The 19,465-nt window shown below is 39.4% G+C and overlaps 1 protein-coding gene across 26 annotated transcripts in view; it reads left to right on the top strand.

Moving 5' to 3' along the window:
* Positions 1-19,465, top strand: part of LOC101161365 (protocadherin alpha-C2) — a 177,133-nt gene that overhangs the window by 59,149 nt on the left and 98,519 nt on the right. For 3 of the 26 annotated variants that reach the window (XM_078954206.1, XM_078954200.1, XM_078954207.1), the window contains exon 1: positions 12,257-14,759. The exons of 17 other annotated variants lie outside the window; for them this stretch is intronic. In XM_078954206.1, the coding sequence (XP_078810332.1) occupies positions 12,414-14,759 (2,346 nt within the window). In that variant the 5' untranslated portion in view covers positions 12,257-12,413. Of the gene's footprint in view, positions 1-294; positions 2,766-3,194; positions 6,618-8,670; positions 11,239-12,256; positions 14,760-16,393; positions 18,889-19,465 lie in introns of those variants that run through there. 6 more of the 26 variants (XM_078954193.1, XM_023959174.2, XM_078954208.1 and 3 more) reach the window with 5 other exon arrangements.

Genomic DNA, 19,465 nt, shown 5'->3' with positions numbered 1-19,465 from the left:
TCAAACTATATCCTAAAATAAGAAATACTGATTTCTGTGTGAAAGAATCTGATCAAAAACGACCGGAGGATCTTAAAAGAATACAATGGGTTGTTGCACTAGTGACTTATGACCGAATTTCTTTTTCATTATTCAGGTAGGAAACAAGACATTAACTTATGTGAAATACAAAATCCAACACTTGGTGTCACTGGAATTCCAGAAATACATACCGTATCCACGCGTAACGTCAGAGTGGACTGTAGAGCTGCTGTGCTAGTCTCAAATAGCAAGACCGAGATTGAAGGAGCGAGTGTAGGATCTGTTTCTCTAAAATATACCCCTGAGAAACCTGATAAAGATGGGTTGCTGACTGGATTCTAAAAGTTGGATTTATTTGCTGGATTGTGGTGAATCAGCGCTCTGCCATGGAACAAAGAGGACGCATCGCGCGGCAGCAGCGATGGTGTTGCTTTGTCTTTGTTTTACTGGACGTTTTCTGGAGCGGAGCTTTTGCACAGATCAGATATTCTGTCTCTGAAGAGGTTCAAGGTGGAACTGTGGTTGGAAATATAGCGAAGGATCTGGGACTTGAAAAGAATGCGCTTAAGCTCAGAGGATATCGCATCGTTGCAGATTCTTCCGACCCGCTGTTTGAAGTGAATCAAAGCGATGGTAATCTGTATCTGAAAAAGAAACTAGACAGAGAGGAGGTTTGTGAAAAAACCTCTCTATGTTTGATCAACCTAAAGATTATGTTGGAGAACCCGCTTGAGATTCATTATGTGGAAGTTGAAATCCTTGATATTAATGATCACGCTCCTGTTTTTGCAGAAAGAGAGAAAAGACTTGAAATATCAGAGTCGGCTCTTCCAGGGGCGAGGTTTCAGTTACAGGCTGGACAGGACCCTGATGTGGGTCAGTTCTCCATTCAGCAATATAAACTCAGTCAGAACGAAAATTTCAGAGTAGAAGTCAAAGATCGAGGGGAGGACGGTAAGGTCCCGTTTTTAGTCCTGCAGAAGCAGTTAGACAGAGAAACAGCAGAGAAACATAAACTACGTCTAACAGCTGTTGATGGAGGCAAACCTGTAAAATCTGGAAACATAGAAATCATTGTGGATGTACTTGATGTTAATGACAACTCTCCAGTGTTTACAAAAGAAACATATTCCGCTACAATAAAGGAAAATATTCCCATTGGGACTGTTGTTATTCAGGTCAATGCAACGGATTTAGACAAAGGAGCAAACGCAGAAATAATTTATTCCTTTGGTAATGAAGTTAAATCAAAAATCACTGAACTGTTTAGTATGAATGATAAAACAGGTGAAATAACAGTGAAAGGTCAGATTGATTTTGAGAAAAATAAAATTTATGAAATTGATGTTCAAGCTTCTGATAAAGGACCAGTTCCTCTAACTAGTGACAAAAGTGTTAAAATAAACGTGATTGATGTTAATGACAATCCTCCTGAGATTGAGGTGACGTCATTCTCTAACTCAATCAAAGAGGATTCAAAAATAGGAACTACTGTGGCGCTAATCAGCGTCCGTGATTCAGACTCGGGGATTAATGGAAAAGTTATTTGTACTATTAAACAAGATGTTCCTTTTACTTTATCTCCATCTTTAAAGGAAAACCTGTTTGCTGTTGTGAGCATGTCCCAGTTAGACAGGGAGATTACGCCTCATTATGACTTGACAATTATTGCAAAAGACTCAGGAGATCCTTCGTTCACTGTAGAAAAGACCATCAACGTAGTTGTTTCTGATGTTAATGACAACTTTCCCGAGTTTTCCATGAGTCCATATACTTTTTACATTACTGAGAACAACATTCCTGGAGCTTCTGTTTTTTCTGTGAAAGCCTTTGACCGAGACGAAGGAGAAAATGCGCTCGTTTCATATGGAATTCTGAGAGAAATGAACAGCGATAACAAGCTGTCTTCATTTTTAAGCATCAATTCAGAAACAGGAGACATATCAGCTCTGAAAAGCTTCGACTTTGAAAGTGTGAAAACGTTCCAGTTCCACGTTGTTGCCACAGATTCTGGAAGTCCGCCTTTGAGCAGCAACGTGACAGTGAACGTGTTCATTCTGGATCAGAACGACAACGCTCCAGTCATCCTGTATCCAGTCAGCTCCAACGGTTCTGCTGAAGGGGTGGAGGAAATTCCCCGCAACGTGAACGCAGGACACTTGGTGACTAAAGTCCGAGCCTATGACGCTGATATAGGATATAACGGCTGGCTGCTGTTCTCACTGCAGCAAGTGACTGACCACAGTCTCTTTGCTTTGGACCGCTATACAGGACAGATCCGAACTCTCCGCTCGTTCACAGAGACAGACGAGGCTGAACACAAACTGCTCATCCTGGTCAAAGACAATGGCAACGTTTCCCTCTCAGCAACAGCTACTGTCATTGTCAAACTTGTGGAGCCCAAAGAGGCTTTTGCAGCTTCTGATGTTCAAAGTGCAGCAGCAGAGGTTGAGGACAGTCACGTGACTTTTTACCTCATCATCACTTTGGGCTCCGTTTCCCTGCTTTTTCTCATCAGCATCATCGTGCTGATTGCAATGCAGTGCTCCAAGTCCACAGACTATACTTCCAAATATCTGCCAGAGCCCAATTATGATGGAACACTGTGTCACAGCATCCAGTACAGATCTGGAGACAAACGCTACATGTTAGTGGGACCCAGAATGAGTGTTGGATCTACTATAGTTCCTGGAAGTCACGCAAACACACTTGTGCTTCCTGATAGGAGGAACACCTTAGAAGAGGTAAGATTGAACTCCTAATGCTGAGATTTTGTTTTTGTAGGCAAAAACTTTTTTTCTTTATTCTTTGGCTTTTTTTGGTCCATAATGAAATAGTTTCCTGGTTATAATTTTGCAAATTTGTAGAAAACTTCATTTCAGTATAGGTATTAATCAAGACGATTAGATTTGGAGCATGGCAAGTTTGTCTCCTTGTCAGAGAGAACTTTGAGTTTTTAATTTTCTGTTTGTTTGTCCCCCCTTGTACTGCCATAGGCTTTCCGTGCGTTTTTTTTACCCAAATAACTAACACAGATTTATTGATTGCTGTAACACAATAGATTTAGTAAATTAATGTTTTCAGGTGTTTTCTTTTAGGCTGCTTAACAAAATTGTTGCTGTCTTTGGTATTGAATGTGTTTTCCAAAAGTTCTCGGGTCTAAAGGAAGAGTGCCCCATGACGTGTTGATGTTCTAAATGTGAAAAAAATCCTAGTTGTCTGAAAAATCATATTTTTCTTATTGTTTGAATTATTTATAAATGAAATCATGAAAGTATATTGTTCATTTTTATTTCTTTTATTTTTTTAATTCCTTGTGCTATAGAACTTTTGGACACGTGGTGTCAGTCTACGTCTTATTAGTTGCACCTTCTGCTTCTTTTTCTTTTTTTTTTGGTCCATTTAATTTAATTTTAAAGGTGACTGAGTATATGCTCCTATAATTTCGGTGAATTTGTAATTTTAATAATATTTAGAATTTCACATAATACTATTTAAACAATTAGCTAATTAGCCCAGTCTCAGAGGTGCCATTAAGTGACTTTTGCGCTCTTTTCCTGTTGGGGGAAATGTGCTAAAAGTCTGGTGGTCCCAAAGCCCATCTCCAAATTTCAGCAAGATGGTGGCTTTTTAAGTAACTGTTTGCAGTGGTTTCAAGCATGGTTGGTTGATGAGAGAATTTCGCTGTCTGTGGTACTGAAACTTTTTTGCCGTGGTCTCTTCCTTCTGTTCAGTTCGAAGACAGCGTCTTGATTGTTTACCAGTTGAGTGAGAGTGTCTCAATACCTGCTGATTGTTTTAAATGTCGCAAAACTAAAATTGTATTCATTGACAGTTACAATGACTGTTCATATTTTCCCTTTTCGAAAACGGTTATTGACAAATTAAATAAAAAATCCTCAAAGTTTTTTTCTTTTACTTTTTTTTATTTTTTTTAAATACTTAAATCATTTTTTTTGCTCTAAATCATGACGCTGTTGTACAAGTTTTGGACACTTGGTGTCAGTCTATAATCTCATATAGCTACATATTTTCTTCTTGTCTACGCCCACCCTTTCTTTCACGTCATTTCAGTGAGACGTTTTGTTTGCTTGCGGTTAAATTCAGCAGTGTTACCGTTAAATACCTATCGGATAAAACCTGATTGTTTTGCTCATTTGGATGAAAGACAAGTGTTTCTTTTTTAAATTAAGGAAATCTCCTATTCTTGTTTGTTATTGTGATTGCTTAATGGTTGTGTCATGGAACAAAGGAGAGCTCGGCCGTGGAGCGGACCAAAGTGGATTGTATTCGTGGTTCTTTCTTCGTTTTTGAGCTGCACTTCAGGACAAATCAGATATTCAATCCACGAGGAAGTTCAAAAGGGAACTGTGGTCGGAAATATCGCAAAGGATTTAGGTGTGGATAAGATCACTCTGAGAGAACGTGGAGTCCGAGTTGTCGATGCATCCGAAACGTCTCCGTTTAGGATAAACCAGGATGATGGACTATTGTATGTAAATGAAAAACTCGATCGGGAGGAAATGTGTGACCGCAGCAAGGCTTGCGTCATTGATGTAAAAACCGTGCTGGAAAACCCGCTGGAGGTCCATTATGTTGCTGTGGAGATTGTGGATGTAAATGACCACACGCCGAGCTTCCCGGAAGAAGAAAATGTTCTTGAAATTTCAGAATCTGCTTTACCAGGTGCGAGGTTTCAGTTGAAAGCTGCGCGTGATGCTGATATCGGATCCTTTTCTGTTCAACATTACAAACTGAGTCAGAATGATTATTTTCGATTGGAAGTTAAAGATCGAGGGGAGAATCGTAAAACACCCAGTTTAGTTCTCCAAAAACCGCTGGACAGAGAGACAGTAAAGAGTCATGTTTTACTTTTAACAGCCTTTGATGGAGGTAAACCTCCGAGATCAGGAAACATGACCATAATTGTGAACGTTTCTGATGTTAATGATAATCCTCCAGTTTTTAGTCAGGATTCATACGTTGCTCATCTGAAAGAAAATGCTCCTGTTGGAACAACTGTGATCCAAGTATCTGCAACAGATTTGGATGAAAGTTCAAATGGAGAAATAGTTTATTCTTTTGGAAATGATGTGGATCCAAAAGTAAGAGAACTTTTTGACTTGAATGGCATCACTGGAGTGATTACTGTGATAGGGATACTAGATTTTGAAGTTAATGACAAATATGAACTCGATATTCAAGCCTCTGATAGGGGGGCAGCAACGTTAAAAGCAGAAAAGACTGTAAATATTGTTATTGTAGATCTAAATGACAACGTTCCGGTAATAGAAGTGACATCATTTTCACGTGCGCTCCCTGAGGATTCAAAACCAGGCAGCACAGTGGCATTAATTAGTGTGAAAGACTCAGATTCTGGCGTTAATGGAAAAGTTCTGTGCTTCATAGACCAGAACCTCCCTTTTATAATAAACCCTTCTTCACAGAACAACATGTACTCTCTAGTAACCAAACAAGTTTTAGATCGTGAACAGCAGAATCATTATGAAGTGATAATTGTAGCTAAAGATGCGGGAGAACCGTCCTTGTCATCAGAGAAAAGCATCACGGTTGTTGTTTCTGATGTGAATGATAACGTCCCCACATTCCTACGGAATCCAGTTAACTTCTACATAAAAGAGAACAACAGTCCAGGAAAAACAGTTCTATCAGTTACAGCCCATGACAGTGATGAGGGCAGCAATGCTCTTATTTCATATTCCATTTTAAGAGACAGAGATACAGATAATCTGTTTACATCATTTCTGAATGTAAACTCTGAAAGTGGAGAAGTTGTAGCCCTGAAAAGTTTTGACTTTGAAAGTGTAAAAACGTTCCAGTTCCACATTGTTGCCACAGATTCCGGAAGTCCTCCTCTGAGCAGCAACGTGACAGTGAACGTGTTCATTCTGGATCAGAACGACAACGCTCCAGTCATCCTGTATCCAGTCAGCTCCAACGGTTCTGCTGAAGGGGTGGAGGAGATTCCCCGCAACGTGAACGCAGGACACTTGGTGACTAAAGTCCGAGCCTATGACGCTGATATAGGATATAACGGCTGGCTGCTGTTCTCACTGCAGCAAGTGACTGACCACAGTCTCTTTGCTTTGGACCGCTATACAGGACAGATCCGAACTCTCCGCTCGTTCACAGAAACAGACGAGGCTGAACACAAACTGCTCATCCTGGTCAAAGACAATGGCAACGTTTCCCTCTCAGCAACAGCTACTGTCATTGTCAAACTTGTGGAGCCCAAAGAGGCTTTTGCAGCTTCTGATGTTCAAAGTGCAGCAGCAGAGGATGAGGACAGTCACGTGACTTTTTACCTCATCATCACCTTGGGCTCCGTTTCCCTGCTTTTTCTCATCAGCATCATCGTGCTGATTGCAATGCAGTGCTCCAAGTCCACAGACTATACGTCCAAATATCTGCCAGAGCCCAATTATGATGGAACACTGTGTCACAGCATCCAGTACAGATCTGGAGACAAACGCTACATGTTAGTGGGACCCAGAATGAGTGTTGGATCTACTATAGTTCCTGCAAGTCACGCAAACACTCTTGTGCTTCCTGACAGAAGAAAAACATCTGATGAGGTATGTTAATAGAAAATTTATTTCTTTGTTTTTTTTGCTATGATAATCTACTTTTATACATAAAAGTCTCTATTTTTTTGGTTTTATTAGCATATTTTTGGAGTCTTCGTGATTTGCATAATGATATTTTTGTGTTTGCCTTTTATTCTTACTCCAAGTTCTCTGAGTCCTGCGGGTATTAGGTTTGGTTAGACACTACTTGCGTTTATTGAGCTAACAGGCGAGAGATATTGTGAGGAAAAGATATGACAAAATTGGAGCCTGGTATGATGGAGGTTATTTGACATGGTGGACTAATGTTTGTAAGAAAGCTTAAACTTTTGGTAGTCACATCATGCTGGATATTTGCTTCACACCCCAACTATAGTATTTTAAAAATTACAGTAATGTGTATTTTATGATGCTGTGCTCTCACATCTGTGCAAATTGTCAATAAGGTTACTTTAAAAAAATTGGCATTCACTTGCAAACATTTATCAAAGAAAAACTGTTCCTTCTCTTTTCTTTTTTTCTGACATCCTTACAAAACATGAAGAACAACTAAATTGGATTATGATACAAACAGGATACGTGATACAGGCTTACTCATCCTCACTTTGGGCTGCAATTCCCTGCTTTTTCTTCTGGCCCCATTGGCAGACTTGTGCCAATAAAAACACAAAGTTGTTTGTCTTTTTTAATAGTTTACATTTTGGTGGTTTTCACAAGATGAAAGCTAACATTTATTTGTGAATTGTACTGAGAAAATAGCTTTCTGAAGTCATGGATTTAGTGAGAATTTCCAATCATGACTACTGCATAACAGAATGTTGCTGTTGTCACTATTGAAATTGGCATTGGCTTACTGCAAGATAGATCTGTAAAGGTTCCTAGAAGTTGTGTTTATTACAATCTAATGCTTGTTTATTGACCATATCTGTCTTCATCTTTTTTGGCTGTGTTTTTGCGCGTGTGCACGTTTTTATACCATAGCAACCATTCAGCAGGCGTGTGCTGTACATCAGATTTTGATTCTTTTCTTCTATCATCCTGTTTCTCTTGTGTTGCACAAATATTTAAAGGTATTTTATTAATTAAGGCCTTTTTTCCATAAGTTTCAACATTCTAGAAGTTAGGAAAATACAGGATCAGTGATTGTGTAGCAATTTGAGAACTGTTGGATATTGTTCTTTATTATGAGCACATCATGTGCCATGTTTATATACACATAAACATTCCCATGTTCCAACGCAAAGAAAAAAATCACAAAATTTATCACAGTAAATCATAATTACATTCTCATTTATCAAAACAAAAAACATCTAGAAAAGAATACCTTGTTTGATGCCACACCTTTTCAGCTAAGTTGAAAAATAAACAAATTCAAGTAGGTTGACAGTTTATCAAATACCTTGTATTATGATGATAAAGTTAATACCATCAAAACGAAATGCTTCATGTGTTGCAGCCTGGAAGTATTAGGTTTATAGTAAATTTTAATTCAGATTTTGTTTAGTAGAAAAATTTTTATATGGTCACGTTCTTTGGCTGCCTCAAATGGAAATAATAAATATACATATCTGGGCAAATATAGTTGTCAAAAAAAAGACAGTCCTATCTTTGTCAAGGGAGCTATGTGTATTAGAGCTCATTATTTCTTTGTATCTGCAATAGTTCACTTCCTTATGTTTTCTATAGAATGTAAGTTTGTTTTGCGACAATTCTTTAACTCCTCATGACATTCGTTTGGCTGTTTGGCTCCACATCTATAGAGAAGTCCATCACTGTGTCATGATTATGATCAAATTCTATACTAAATGACTTTATTTATTTGTTCATACATTTTGTGTAAGGACCTTATGTTTAAAGCAATACTTTTAAAAAAAAAAAGAATGGTTGAAACATGTTGTCACGACCTTTGTACTGGATAAACATTTTAGGTTCAAATAGTTTTTCCTTATTTTCGGCTTTTGTGCTCTAACCTGGAAAATTGTGTCAATTTTGATTTGCGTATTTGTTTAATACCAAAAAGAGATATTGCAGTAAGCAGTAGCGTCGCTTGGTGTCGGTGTGCTGGAGAAAAAGAATGCTGCCTTGCTATCACTGCGTTTTATTTCCGCCTGTTCTCTGCTTTCAACTCATTCACGGACTGAATTGCTTGTTGGTGGATATTACCGCATTTTTTCCAGGATTTTAATCATTTTTCTAGCCAACCTCTCTTTATTTAAAGTATGTATTTCATCAAAATCATTTAACTTCATCTTTAAACGACGAATTCATTGTGATGATGGAACAAAGAGGACACCGGGGACGATGGGTGAGAGGATGGATGAGCTGCGTGGTCGCAGCGTGTTTGTGGAGCGTGTCCGCAGCGCAAATCCGCTATTCAATAGCGGAAGAAGTTAAAGAAGGAACGGCGGTTGGGAACACAGCGAAGGACCTGGGATTAGACAAAAGCTCATTGAAGGTCAGAAGATACCGGATCGGTTCAGGAGGAACAGATTCCCTGTTTCATGTAGATCAGACGGATGGCTTCCTGTACGTCAGCCAACAAATTGACAGGGAGGAGGTCTGTGAGCGCACCCGCACATGTGTGATAAATGTAAAGATAGTCCTGGAGAATCCGCTTGAGGTTCACCATGTAATCATCGAAGTGTTAGATATAAATGACCACTCGCCGACTTTTGCAGAAAATGAAACTAGATTGGAAATTTCAGAGACCGTTTTCCCCGGAACACGTATTCTGTTGAAGCCTGCGCGTGATCCCGACGCAGGTCCATTCTCCATTCAACAGTATACGCTCAGCTCTAATGATCACTTTCGTTTGGATATTAAAGATACGGGGGAAGATGGTAAAATACCTGTGCTGATTATTCAAAAATCATTAGACAGGGAAGCATGCGAGAGACACATGTTAGTACTGACAGCGATAGATGGGGGTAAACCACCCAAATCAGGAGAGGTCACCATAATAGTAAATGTTTTGGATGTGAACGATAATGCACCAGTCTTCTCAAGAGATGTTTACTCCGTCACGCTAGAGGAAAACTCCCCAATTGGCTCAACAGTCCTTAAAGTGAACGCATCAGATTTAGATGAAGGACGTAATGGAGAAGTGGTTTACTCATTCAGTAACAGTGTAAATCCTAAATTCTTAAAGTTTTTTGAAATTAATGCAAACACAGGGGAAATAACTGTAATAGGTTCAATAGACTATGAGGAAAGGGATAAATATCAAATTGACATTCAGGCATCAGATAAAGCAGTAGCCCCTTTAGCATCACAAAAAGGTGTTGTAATTTCAATCATTGATGTGAATGACAACGTACCGGAGATTGAGATCACTTCATTTTCCAGTTCAGTCCCTGAAGATTCCAAACCTGGAACAACGGTTGCTCTAATTAGCATAAATGACCAGGACTCTGGTCTGAATGGAAAAGTTGTGTGCAGTGTAGATGGAGAGACACCTTTTAATTTATCTCCTTCTGTGCAGGACAGGATGTACTCCTTGGTCACAAAATCCCAGTTGGACAGAGAAAAGCAGTCACAATACAGCATTACTGTGGTTGCAAAAGATGCTGGGCAACCAGCACATTCCTCTGAAAAGACTATAAATGTTGTGATATCTGACGTGAATGACAACAATCCAGAGTTTTCTATTAGACCCTATATTTTTTATGCTTCTGAAGGCAATGAGCCAGGAGCTGTTTTGTTTTCCATAAAGGCTTTTGACCATGATGAAAGTGAAAATGCACGAATTACCTATCACATTGTGAGGGATGGAAATGATAACAGCAAATTAGTTTCCTTCTTAAACATTAACTCTGATAGTGGAGAGGTGGTAGCGTTAAAAAGTTTCGACTTTGAAAGTGTAAAAACGTTCCAGTTCTACGTTGTTGCCACAGATTCAGGAAGTCCGCCTCTGAGCAGCAACGTGACAGTGAACGTGTTCATTCTGGATCAGAACGACAACGCTCCAGTCATCCTGTATCCAGTCAGCTCCAACGGTTCTGCTGAAGGGGTGGAGGAGATTCCCCGCAACGTGAACGCAGGACACTTGGTGACTAAAGTCCGAGCCTATGACGCTGATATAGGATATAACGGCTGGCTGCTGTTCTCACTGCAGCAAGTGACTGACCACAGTCTCTTTGCTTTGGACCGCTATACAGGACAGATCCGAACTCTCCGCTCGTTCACAGAGACAGACGAGGCTGAACACAAACTGCTCATCCTGGTCAAAGACAATGGCAACGTTTCCCTCTCAGCAACAGCTACTGTCATTGTCAAACTTGTGGAGCCCAAAGAGGCTTTTGCAGCTTCTGATGTTCAAAGTGCAGCAGCGGAGGATGAGGACAGTCACGTGACTTTTTACCTCATCATCGCTTTGGGCTCCGTTTCCCTGCTTTTTCTCATCAGCATCATTGTGCTGATTGCAATGCAGTGCTCCAAGTCCACAGACTATACTTCCAAATATCTGCCAGAGCCCAATTATGATGGAACGCTTTGTCACAGCATCCAGTACAGATCTGGAGACAAACGCTACATGTTAGTGGGACCCAGAATGAGTGTTGGATCTACTATAGTTCCTGGAAGTCATGCAAACACACTTGTGCTCCCTGACAGAAGGAAAACATCTGAAGAGGTAAGAAAAAAGAAAGTAATGTATTAAGAATGTTTTTGGATCCAATCAAAAAACCTTTTTGTGGTAGAGCTATTCACTTACCAATGATTTCAGCAAATTTATATGCATCAGTTTGGGGTATTTATTATTTTTTAAATTTTATTTTTGAGTTGTATTGCAAGCTCTCTGAATCCTGCAGTAATCAAGTTATATGATACAATTCCTATTTTTTTAAAAGGCTGGATATTTGGGGGTTATTGAGCATGCAATTTAACATACTTCTTTTTTTCACAACAAAAAATAAGTTAAGATAAGTTTTTGAATACACAGACTTCTTCCCATACTTTTACGCATAGATTACTGTGGTATTTGAAAAGAACATAAGAAATAGCTTTTGTTTTAGAAAGATTCACTTGCATAGACTGTTTTGGATGAGCTAAATGTTATAGCTCTCTTTTTCTATACAAATATTACAAAGAAAAGTACTGTGGAATTTGTTAAGTATTTTTGGTTAGTAGAATAAATTTAATATTTTAATATATGCAAACGTTTCCAGTATAGAGTGTGAAATTGTCTTCAAGAGGTCATGTTAAATAGTTGCATTTACCTAACTTTTCTTTGGTGTGTGTGGGGGAGGGGAGAACTGAAAATCAGCAGTGGCTGCTTTTGGTCCAGTTTCAGTGACTCTGCGTGACACAGTTGTGCTGTCCTTGGTCCTGAATGTTTTCCCCAGAACCGTTGCTGTTGTGCTAAATCATAACTGCCATTCTTACTTACATTACGAAACATGTTTAAGATTATTGTTTGTGATAATTTAGTTTATGGACAGGTGCTTTTTGAAAGCTAACTTCGACATAACTTTTAGTGTATACCCATATAATTTTATTGACAGGTAGATTAGAAACAAAAGGATTGGTGGATATTTCCATATTTACTCATCAGAAACTACAATAACACGATGATTCGCATGGTGTCAGTGTCGTACAAACAACGTCTAAGCCTTTTTTTTCTTCTTTCTACCAACGGACACACAGTTGTATTTTGTCATGTAGCGGTTCGGACTTGAACATGAAACCGGAGCTTTTTGATTGCTTTTGCGACGTGACCGTGACGGATTTCGATCTACAGAGGAATACATTTTTTTGAAACACATTTGATATATCTTCCTTCCTTGTTTTTATTATTTCCTGTCGGACATGGAACAAAGAAGGCGCCTGTTCAGGTGGTGGGGATGCCTGGTTTTTGCGGTGGCTTTGGGGACGTTCTTGGGGGAAACTGCGGCTCAGATCAGATATTCCATCTCGGAGGAGGTAAATGAAGGGACTGTTGTTGGAAATATAGCGAAGGACCTGGGCATTGATAAAAATGACCTGAAAGCCAGGGGATATCGCATCATTGACAGCTCCATTGAACCTCTTTTCCGCTTTAACGAGGACGACGGTTTCCTGTATGTCAGAAGGAACGTAGACAGGGAGGAGATCTGTGAGCGCAGCAGCACTTGTGTAATAAATCTGAAAACAGTGCTTCAAAAACCCCTGGAAATTCATTACGTGGGCATAGAGGTGCTGGACGTGAACGACCACTCCCCGAGCTTCTCTGAGAGAGAAAAGCGGCTTGAAATATTTGAATCGGCATTGCCGGGAGCGAGATTTCAGCTCCAGCCCGCACGTGACGCAGACGGTCTTCAGTTTTCCATTCAGCAGTATAAACTAAGTCAAAATTATCTATTTCGATTAGAAGTTGAGGAGAGGGGCGAGGACCGCAAGACCCCGTTCCTGGTTTTACAGAAGAAATTAGACAGAGAGACTGTCGGGAAACATAAGCTTTTGCTAAAAGCTATAGATGGCGGGAGGCCAGCGAAGTCTGGCACAATTGAACTACTGATTGAAGTACTTGATGTTAACGACAATTCCCCAGTTTTTACCCAAGATGCATATCGTGTCACGCTGAATGAAAATGTGCCCCCTGGAACAGTTGTTGTTCAAATTAACGCCACTGATTTGGATGAGGGCACAAACGGGGAAATTGTTTACTCGTTTGGTAAAGAGGTGGACGTCAGTCTGAAAAATCTGTTCAGTATAGACTCACAGACTGGTGAAATTAAAGTGATTGGAGAAATTGATTATGAACAAACTAAAAATTTTGAAATTGATGTTCGAGCAACAGACAAAGGCCCTGTGCCTTTATTCGTGGACAAAATTGTTACAATAAAAATTGTTGACTTAAACGATAATATCCCCAAAATTGAAGTCACATCCTTTTCTGAATCAGTCCCAGAGGACTGTAAAATTGAAACTACAGTTGGTTTAATCAGTGTCAGTGATCTTGACTCGGGTTCAAATGGAAAGGTATCTTGCTTTCTTTCTGATGATGCTCCTTTTTCTATATATCCGTCGCTACAGAACAATATGTATGCTATAGTAACCACCTCACCACTAGATAGAGAAACAAAATCTCTGTATGCATTAACAGTAATTGCAAAAGATGCTGGCGTTCCACCACTTTCATCACAAAAAACAATCACAGTTGTGGTTTCAGATGTGAATGACAACAAACCTGAGTTTCTTGTTGGTCCACAAACTTTTTATTTAATTGAAAATAATCAAATTGATGCCCCTCTATTTTCAGTCAGGGCAACAGATAATGATGAGGGTGACAATGCACTTATTTTGTATAATTTGGAAAAAAACAAAGACAAGGGAATTGTTTCATTTTTAAACATTGACTCTGAAACAGGAGCTATCTCTACTCTAAAAAACTTTGATTTTGAAAGTGTAAAAACGTTCCAGTTCCATGTTGTTGCCACAGATTCAGGAAGTCCGCCTCTGAGCAGCAACGTGACAGTGAACGTGTTCATTCTGGATCAGAACGACAACGCTCCAGTCATCCTGTATCCAGTCAGCTCCAACGGTTCTGCTGAAGGGGTGGAGGAGATTCCCCGCAACGTGAACGCAGGACACTTGGTGACTAAAGTCCGAGCCTATGACGCTGATATAGGATATAACGGCTGGCTGCTGTTCTCACTGCAGCAAGTGACTGACCACAGTCTCTTTGCTTTGGACCGCTATACAGGACAGATCCGAACTCTCCGCTCGTTCACAGAGACAGACGAGGCTGAACACAAACTGATCATCCTGGTCAAAGACAATGGCAACGTTTCCCTCTCAGCAACAGCTACTGTCATTGTCAAACTTGTGGAGCCCAAAGAGGCTTTTGCAGCTTCTGATGTTCAAAGTGCAGCAGCGGAGGATGAGGACAGTCACGTGACTTTTTACCTCATCATCACTTTGGGCTCCGTTTCCCTGCTTTTTCTCATCAGCATCATTGTGCTGATTGCAATGCAGTGCTCCAAGTCCACAGACTATACTTCCAAATATCTGCCAGAGCCCAATTATGATGGAACACTGTGTCACAGCATCCAGTACAGATCTGGAGACAAACGCTACATGTTAGTGGGACCCAGAATGAGTGTTGGATCTACTATAGTTCCTGGAAGTCATGCAAACACACTTGTGCTCCCTGACAGAAGGACATCTGATGAGGTAAAACAATTTAAAACTTAAAATCTAAAACCTTTTTTATTTATTTATTGGAAGTAGTTTTTTATGTGTCCTTGTGCTTTGATTGTAAATTTTCACTCATTTAGGTATGTAGTTTAGCTACTTTTGCTGCCCATTACTTTCTACTTTTTAGCATTTTTAATGTATAGTTCCTTTTCTTCTCTTTAGATTACTGGTGCTTCTGAGTTTTGTGGTAATAAAGTTAAATTATGTAATATTTTGTTTCCATTTTATCAAGCTTAGGATAAATATGGGTTATTAAACTTGTTCATAACACTGCAAATATTTATGTTTTTAATTTCTTAAACATGTATGTGGTGGTGCCCTCTCCTTCAAAAAATATTTAGGGAGAAAAGCTTGCATTTGTTTGCTGTGAATATAATTATCATATTTTTTTCATTTGCTGTCCATAGTGCCAAAAATGGAAGGAAACGTTAGTCCAGAATCTTTCATTTTTTTGAGTTCTTTTTTTTTTTTTTTTTTTTTTTGTCAAATAGCCTTTACCACACACATAAAATTACACTTAGAATATTTCTTCACATATTTGGATTATTGAGATACTGGTGTCGATTTAGAATTAGTGAGTTGTCTGATGTAGTCCTTGAAAGTCTTTCCAAAAGCACTTTCGGTATTATGCTGTCCATGGTTCTGAAAAAGGAAGCGAAAGTCAGTCTAAAATTTATTGTTTGTGACTGAAGTTTTTGAGACTTGATTGATTGTATTTAATTGAAAAAGAAGGAAATGTTAGAAAACATCGACAGTCACATGAATTGACACTTTTTAAAATATACCCCTGCATTTTTTGATTGTTTAGATAGTTGTGGGGATCTATTGGTCAGGGGTCTGATATAATGGAAAAGCTTGTAAGCATTTACAAACATACTTCTGAAACTTAATAAATCGAAAATGTTTTAAGAAATTATATTTTAGGATTAGGAGTAACTCAAAAAAGGAATTAGCATTTTATTTTTTTCATTTCTGCAATTTATTAAAAAATATACTTGCAGGTTTTCAGTTTTTCTTTTTTTTTCATAAAGTACCCTTGTCCACAAAATGTATTTTAAGCAAAAATAAGGACACAATAAAAATCAAAAAGCAACAAATTCGCATGTACACACGCACAGGGACTCCGGGGGACACTCAAGCGCGAGCACAAATTTAGGACATTGTATATTTATTTGTATATACATCCACGTTCACAATGTATGTGGAAAACGTGATTATGCAAACAAACATAAACAATGTTTCACCCTTCAAAATAGGGGAATACACTAGTACAGTGACTGACCGAGTCTATTATCGTCCACTTTCTTGGACATGTGAGGATTGGCATAGCGGAAAATATAATAACATAGTTGTTTAGTTTTATGTTTCTTTTTCTATTCCTTTTATGAGCTTCTCGATTATTGGCTTTTTTCACTTTTTGTCAATATGTTGCGTGGCAGTGAAACGTGGAACCGGCCACAAAACAGGAGATCTCTTCTAGTTCCACCTTGTTGACGATGCATCTGTACTGTAACAGCAGCTCGCATGGTGTCACTGGATGTAAAAGTGGAGGACTCTCGCTTAGATAGGCTTTTCTTATTGGTTGTATGACGTTGTGGGGCGATGGCTTCAAATCCATTGTTTTTTGCAGAGCTGTCATCGGCATCGTTGCGCGCAGCTATTTTTTATTCTAATTATGTTCTCTTGAAAAAGCGAACATAAGGACAATTTTGTATCTTACAAATCCTATTTTTTATTTTCCTTCGAGTTGACTATGGCACGAGGAGGACACGTGAAGTGGTCTGAGCTCCTGTCCATGCTCCTAGTTTATCTGGGTCTTTCTTTAAATTCCTCTTTGGCACAACTGCGATACGCAATTCCCGAGGAGCTCACGGTGGGGGCTGTTGTTGGGAATATCGCTAAAGATGTCGGGCTGGATCGCAGTGCTCTGGAAACCCGAGGCTTTCGCATTGTCTCGGGATCTGCCGTACGCCTCTTTGAACTCAACAGTAATGGAGTCTTAACCGTTCACCGCAAAATAGACCGAGAGGAGGTGTGTGAAGGCGTCACCAACTGCATTATCAACATAAAGACGGTGCTGGAGAATCCCTTGGAGGTCCACTATGTCAGTGTTGAGGTTCTGGATGTGAACGACCACTCACCCACCTTCCCCGACAACGAGACGCAGCTAGAGATTTCTGAATCTGCTTTACCCGGAGCGCGATTCCAGCTCCAAGCGGCCGCTGATCCTGACAGCGGTGTAAATTCTGTTCAGAATTACAAGCTCAGTCAGAATGATCATTTTCGCTTGGAGGTCAAAGACAGAGGAGATGATGGTAAAATCCCTATTTTGTATTTGCAGAAACCGCTGGACAAAGAAGCTGCACGTCATCACATTTTGCGCCTTACGGCTGTTGATGGCGGAAAGCCTGCGAGATCAGGAACGATGACAATTATTATAAATGTTTTAGATATTAACGATAATATGCCAGTTTTTGTCAAAGATTCATATAGTGCTGTGCTAGAGGAAAATTCGCCTGTTGGGACAAGTGTTATTCAAATGAACGCCACAGATTCAGATGATGGTTTAAACGGAGAGGTGGTTTATTCCTTTGGGAATAATGTGAATAATAAAATACGCAAACTTTTTGAAATTGATGCTAAAACAGGAGTTATAACCGTGAAAGGACTCATAGATTTTGAAGAAAAAGACAAATATGAGATTGACATCAAAGCCTCTGATAAAGGATTGGTTCCGTTAGCAACAGAAAAAAGTGTCATGATAACTATTGCTGATCTAAATGATAATGCACCTGAGATTGAGGTGACATCTTTATCAAATGCTGTTCCCGAAGACTCTAAACCTGGTAGAACAGTCGCACTGTTAAGTGTTACAGATAGAGATTCAGGTGCGAATGGAAAAGTAATCTGCTCCATAACTGAAGAGGCACCTTTTACATTAACTCCTTCGTCACAAGAGAATATGTATTCCATAATTACGAAGTCTTTCCTGGATAGAGAACATCAGGCAAGCTACACCTTAACAATAGTTGCAAAAGATGCTGCTGAAACACCTTTGTCATCTCAATTAACATTAAATGTGAGAGTCTCAGATGTTAACGATAATAGTCCAAAGTTTCCATCAAATCCTTTTATGTTCTATATGGCTGAAAACAATGCTGTTGGAGTTCCTCTTTTTTCTGTTAGTGCTCATGACTATGATGAAGGGAATAATGCTGTTCTGTCATTTTCTATGGCGAAACTTGAGAATGAATACACAAAACTAGCTTCATTTCTGAGCATTAATTCTGAAAGTGGAGAAGTTGTAGCTATGAAAAGCTTTGACTATGAAAGTGTAAAAACGTTCCAGTTCCATGTTGTTGCCACAGATTCAGGAAGTCCGCCTCTGAGCAGCAACGTGACAGTGAACGTGTTCATTCTGGATCAGAACGACAACGCTCCAGTCATCCTGTATCCAGTCAGCTCCAACGGTTCTGCTGAAGGGGTGGAGGAGATTCCCCGCAACGTGAACGCAGGACACTTGGTGACTAAAGTCCGAGCCTATGACGCTGATATAGGATATAACGGCTGGCTGCTGTTCTCACTGCAGCAAGTGACTGACCACAGTCTCTTTGCTTTGGACCGCTATACAGGACAGATCCGAACTCTCCGCTCGTTCACAGAGACAGACGAGGCTGAACACAAACTGCTCATCCTGGTCAAAGACAATGGCAACGTTTCCCTCTCAGCAACAGCTACTGTCATTGTCAAACTTGTGGAGCCCAAAGAGGCTTTTGCAGCTTCTGATGTTCAAAGTGCAGCAGCGGAGGATGAGGACAGTCAGGTGACTTTTTACCTCATCATCACTTTGGGCTCCGTTTCCCTGCTTTTTCTCATCAGCATCATCGTGCTGATTGCAATGCAGTGCTCCAAGTCCACAGACTATACTTCCAAATATCTGCCAGAGCCCAATTATGATGGAACACTGTGTCACAGCATCCAGTACAGATCTGGAGACAAACGCTACATGTTAGTGGGACCCAGAATGAGTGTTGGATCTACTATAGTTTCTGGAAGTCATGCAAACACACTTGTTCTTCCAGATAGAAGAAAATTTTGTGAGGAGGTAAGAAATGTTTCTTATATCAAATGATATGATGTTCAGGGGAACATTTGAACAACAACAAAATGGTGGGGAGAGAGCACATCTTTTAATATATGCACATTGGATCCTCAAGCTTCCAGGCCTCTGGACCATTCGTGGATGGTGAGAAGGGGAGCCTCTATATATATTTAAAAAGCATTTTAAAAAAAATCTGTCGTTCACACTGAGATACTTCTTTAGTGCTTTGCTGATAGGATATGAAACCAAAAACAAATACTTTGAAAATTATTTTAGGAACTTGAAGAAGCTGCTATGGTGCCTGTATTTTTATTCACATACATTCTTGTCGACTTTTAGAAATAAGTTGCATCTAAGCTTAGTTTGAGGCCAGATTGCATTAATATTTACACACGCATCAATTGAGATCTGGTTATTAGCCCCAACCCTGACTGTTCACTTTTTATGTTAATATATTCTTTAAATATTACATTCGTTTTATCTTTTTTTGTTTCATGTATTTTATTTATACTTTTTTATGTTTTATTTTTATTTTATTTCCTTTTTATTAGGTCATTTTCTTGATTTACCTTTTTTTGTT

Source organism: Oryzias latipes, chromosome 10 (genome assembly GCF_053564925.1).
Source record: "Oryzias latipes strain Hd-rR chromosome 10, Olatipes_Hd-rR_3.1".
In the NCBI taxonomy this organism is placed as follows: Eukaryota; Metazoa; Chordata; class Actinopteri; order Beloniformes; family Adrianichthyidae; genus Oryzias; species Oryzias latipes.
This window is presented reverse-complemented; position numbering and strand designations above follow the sequence as displayed.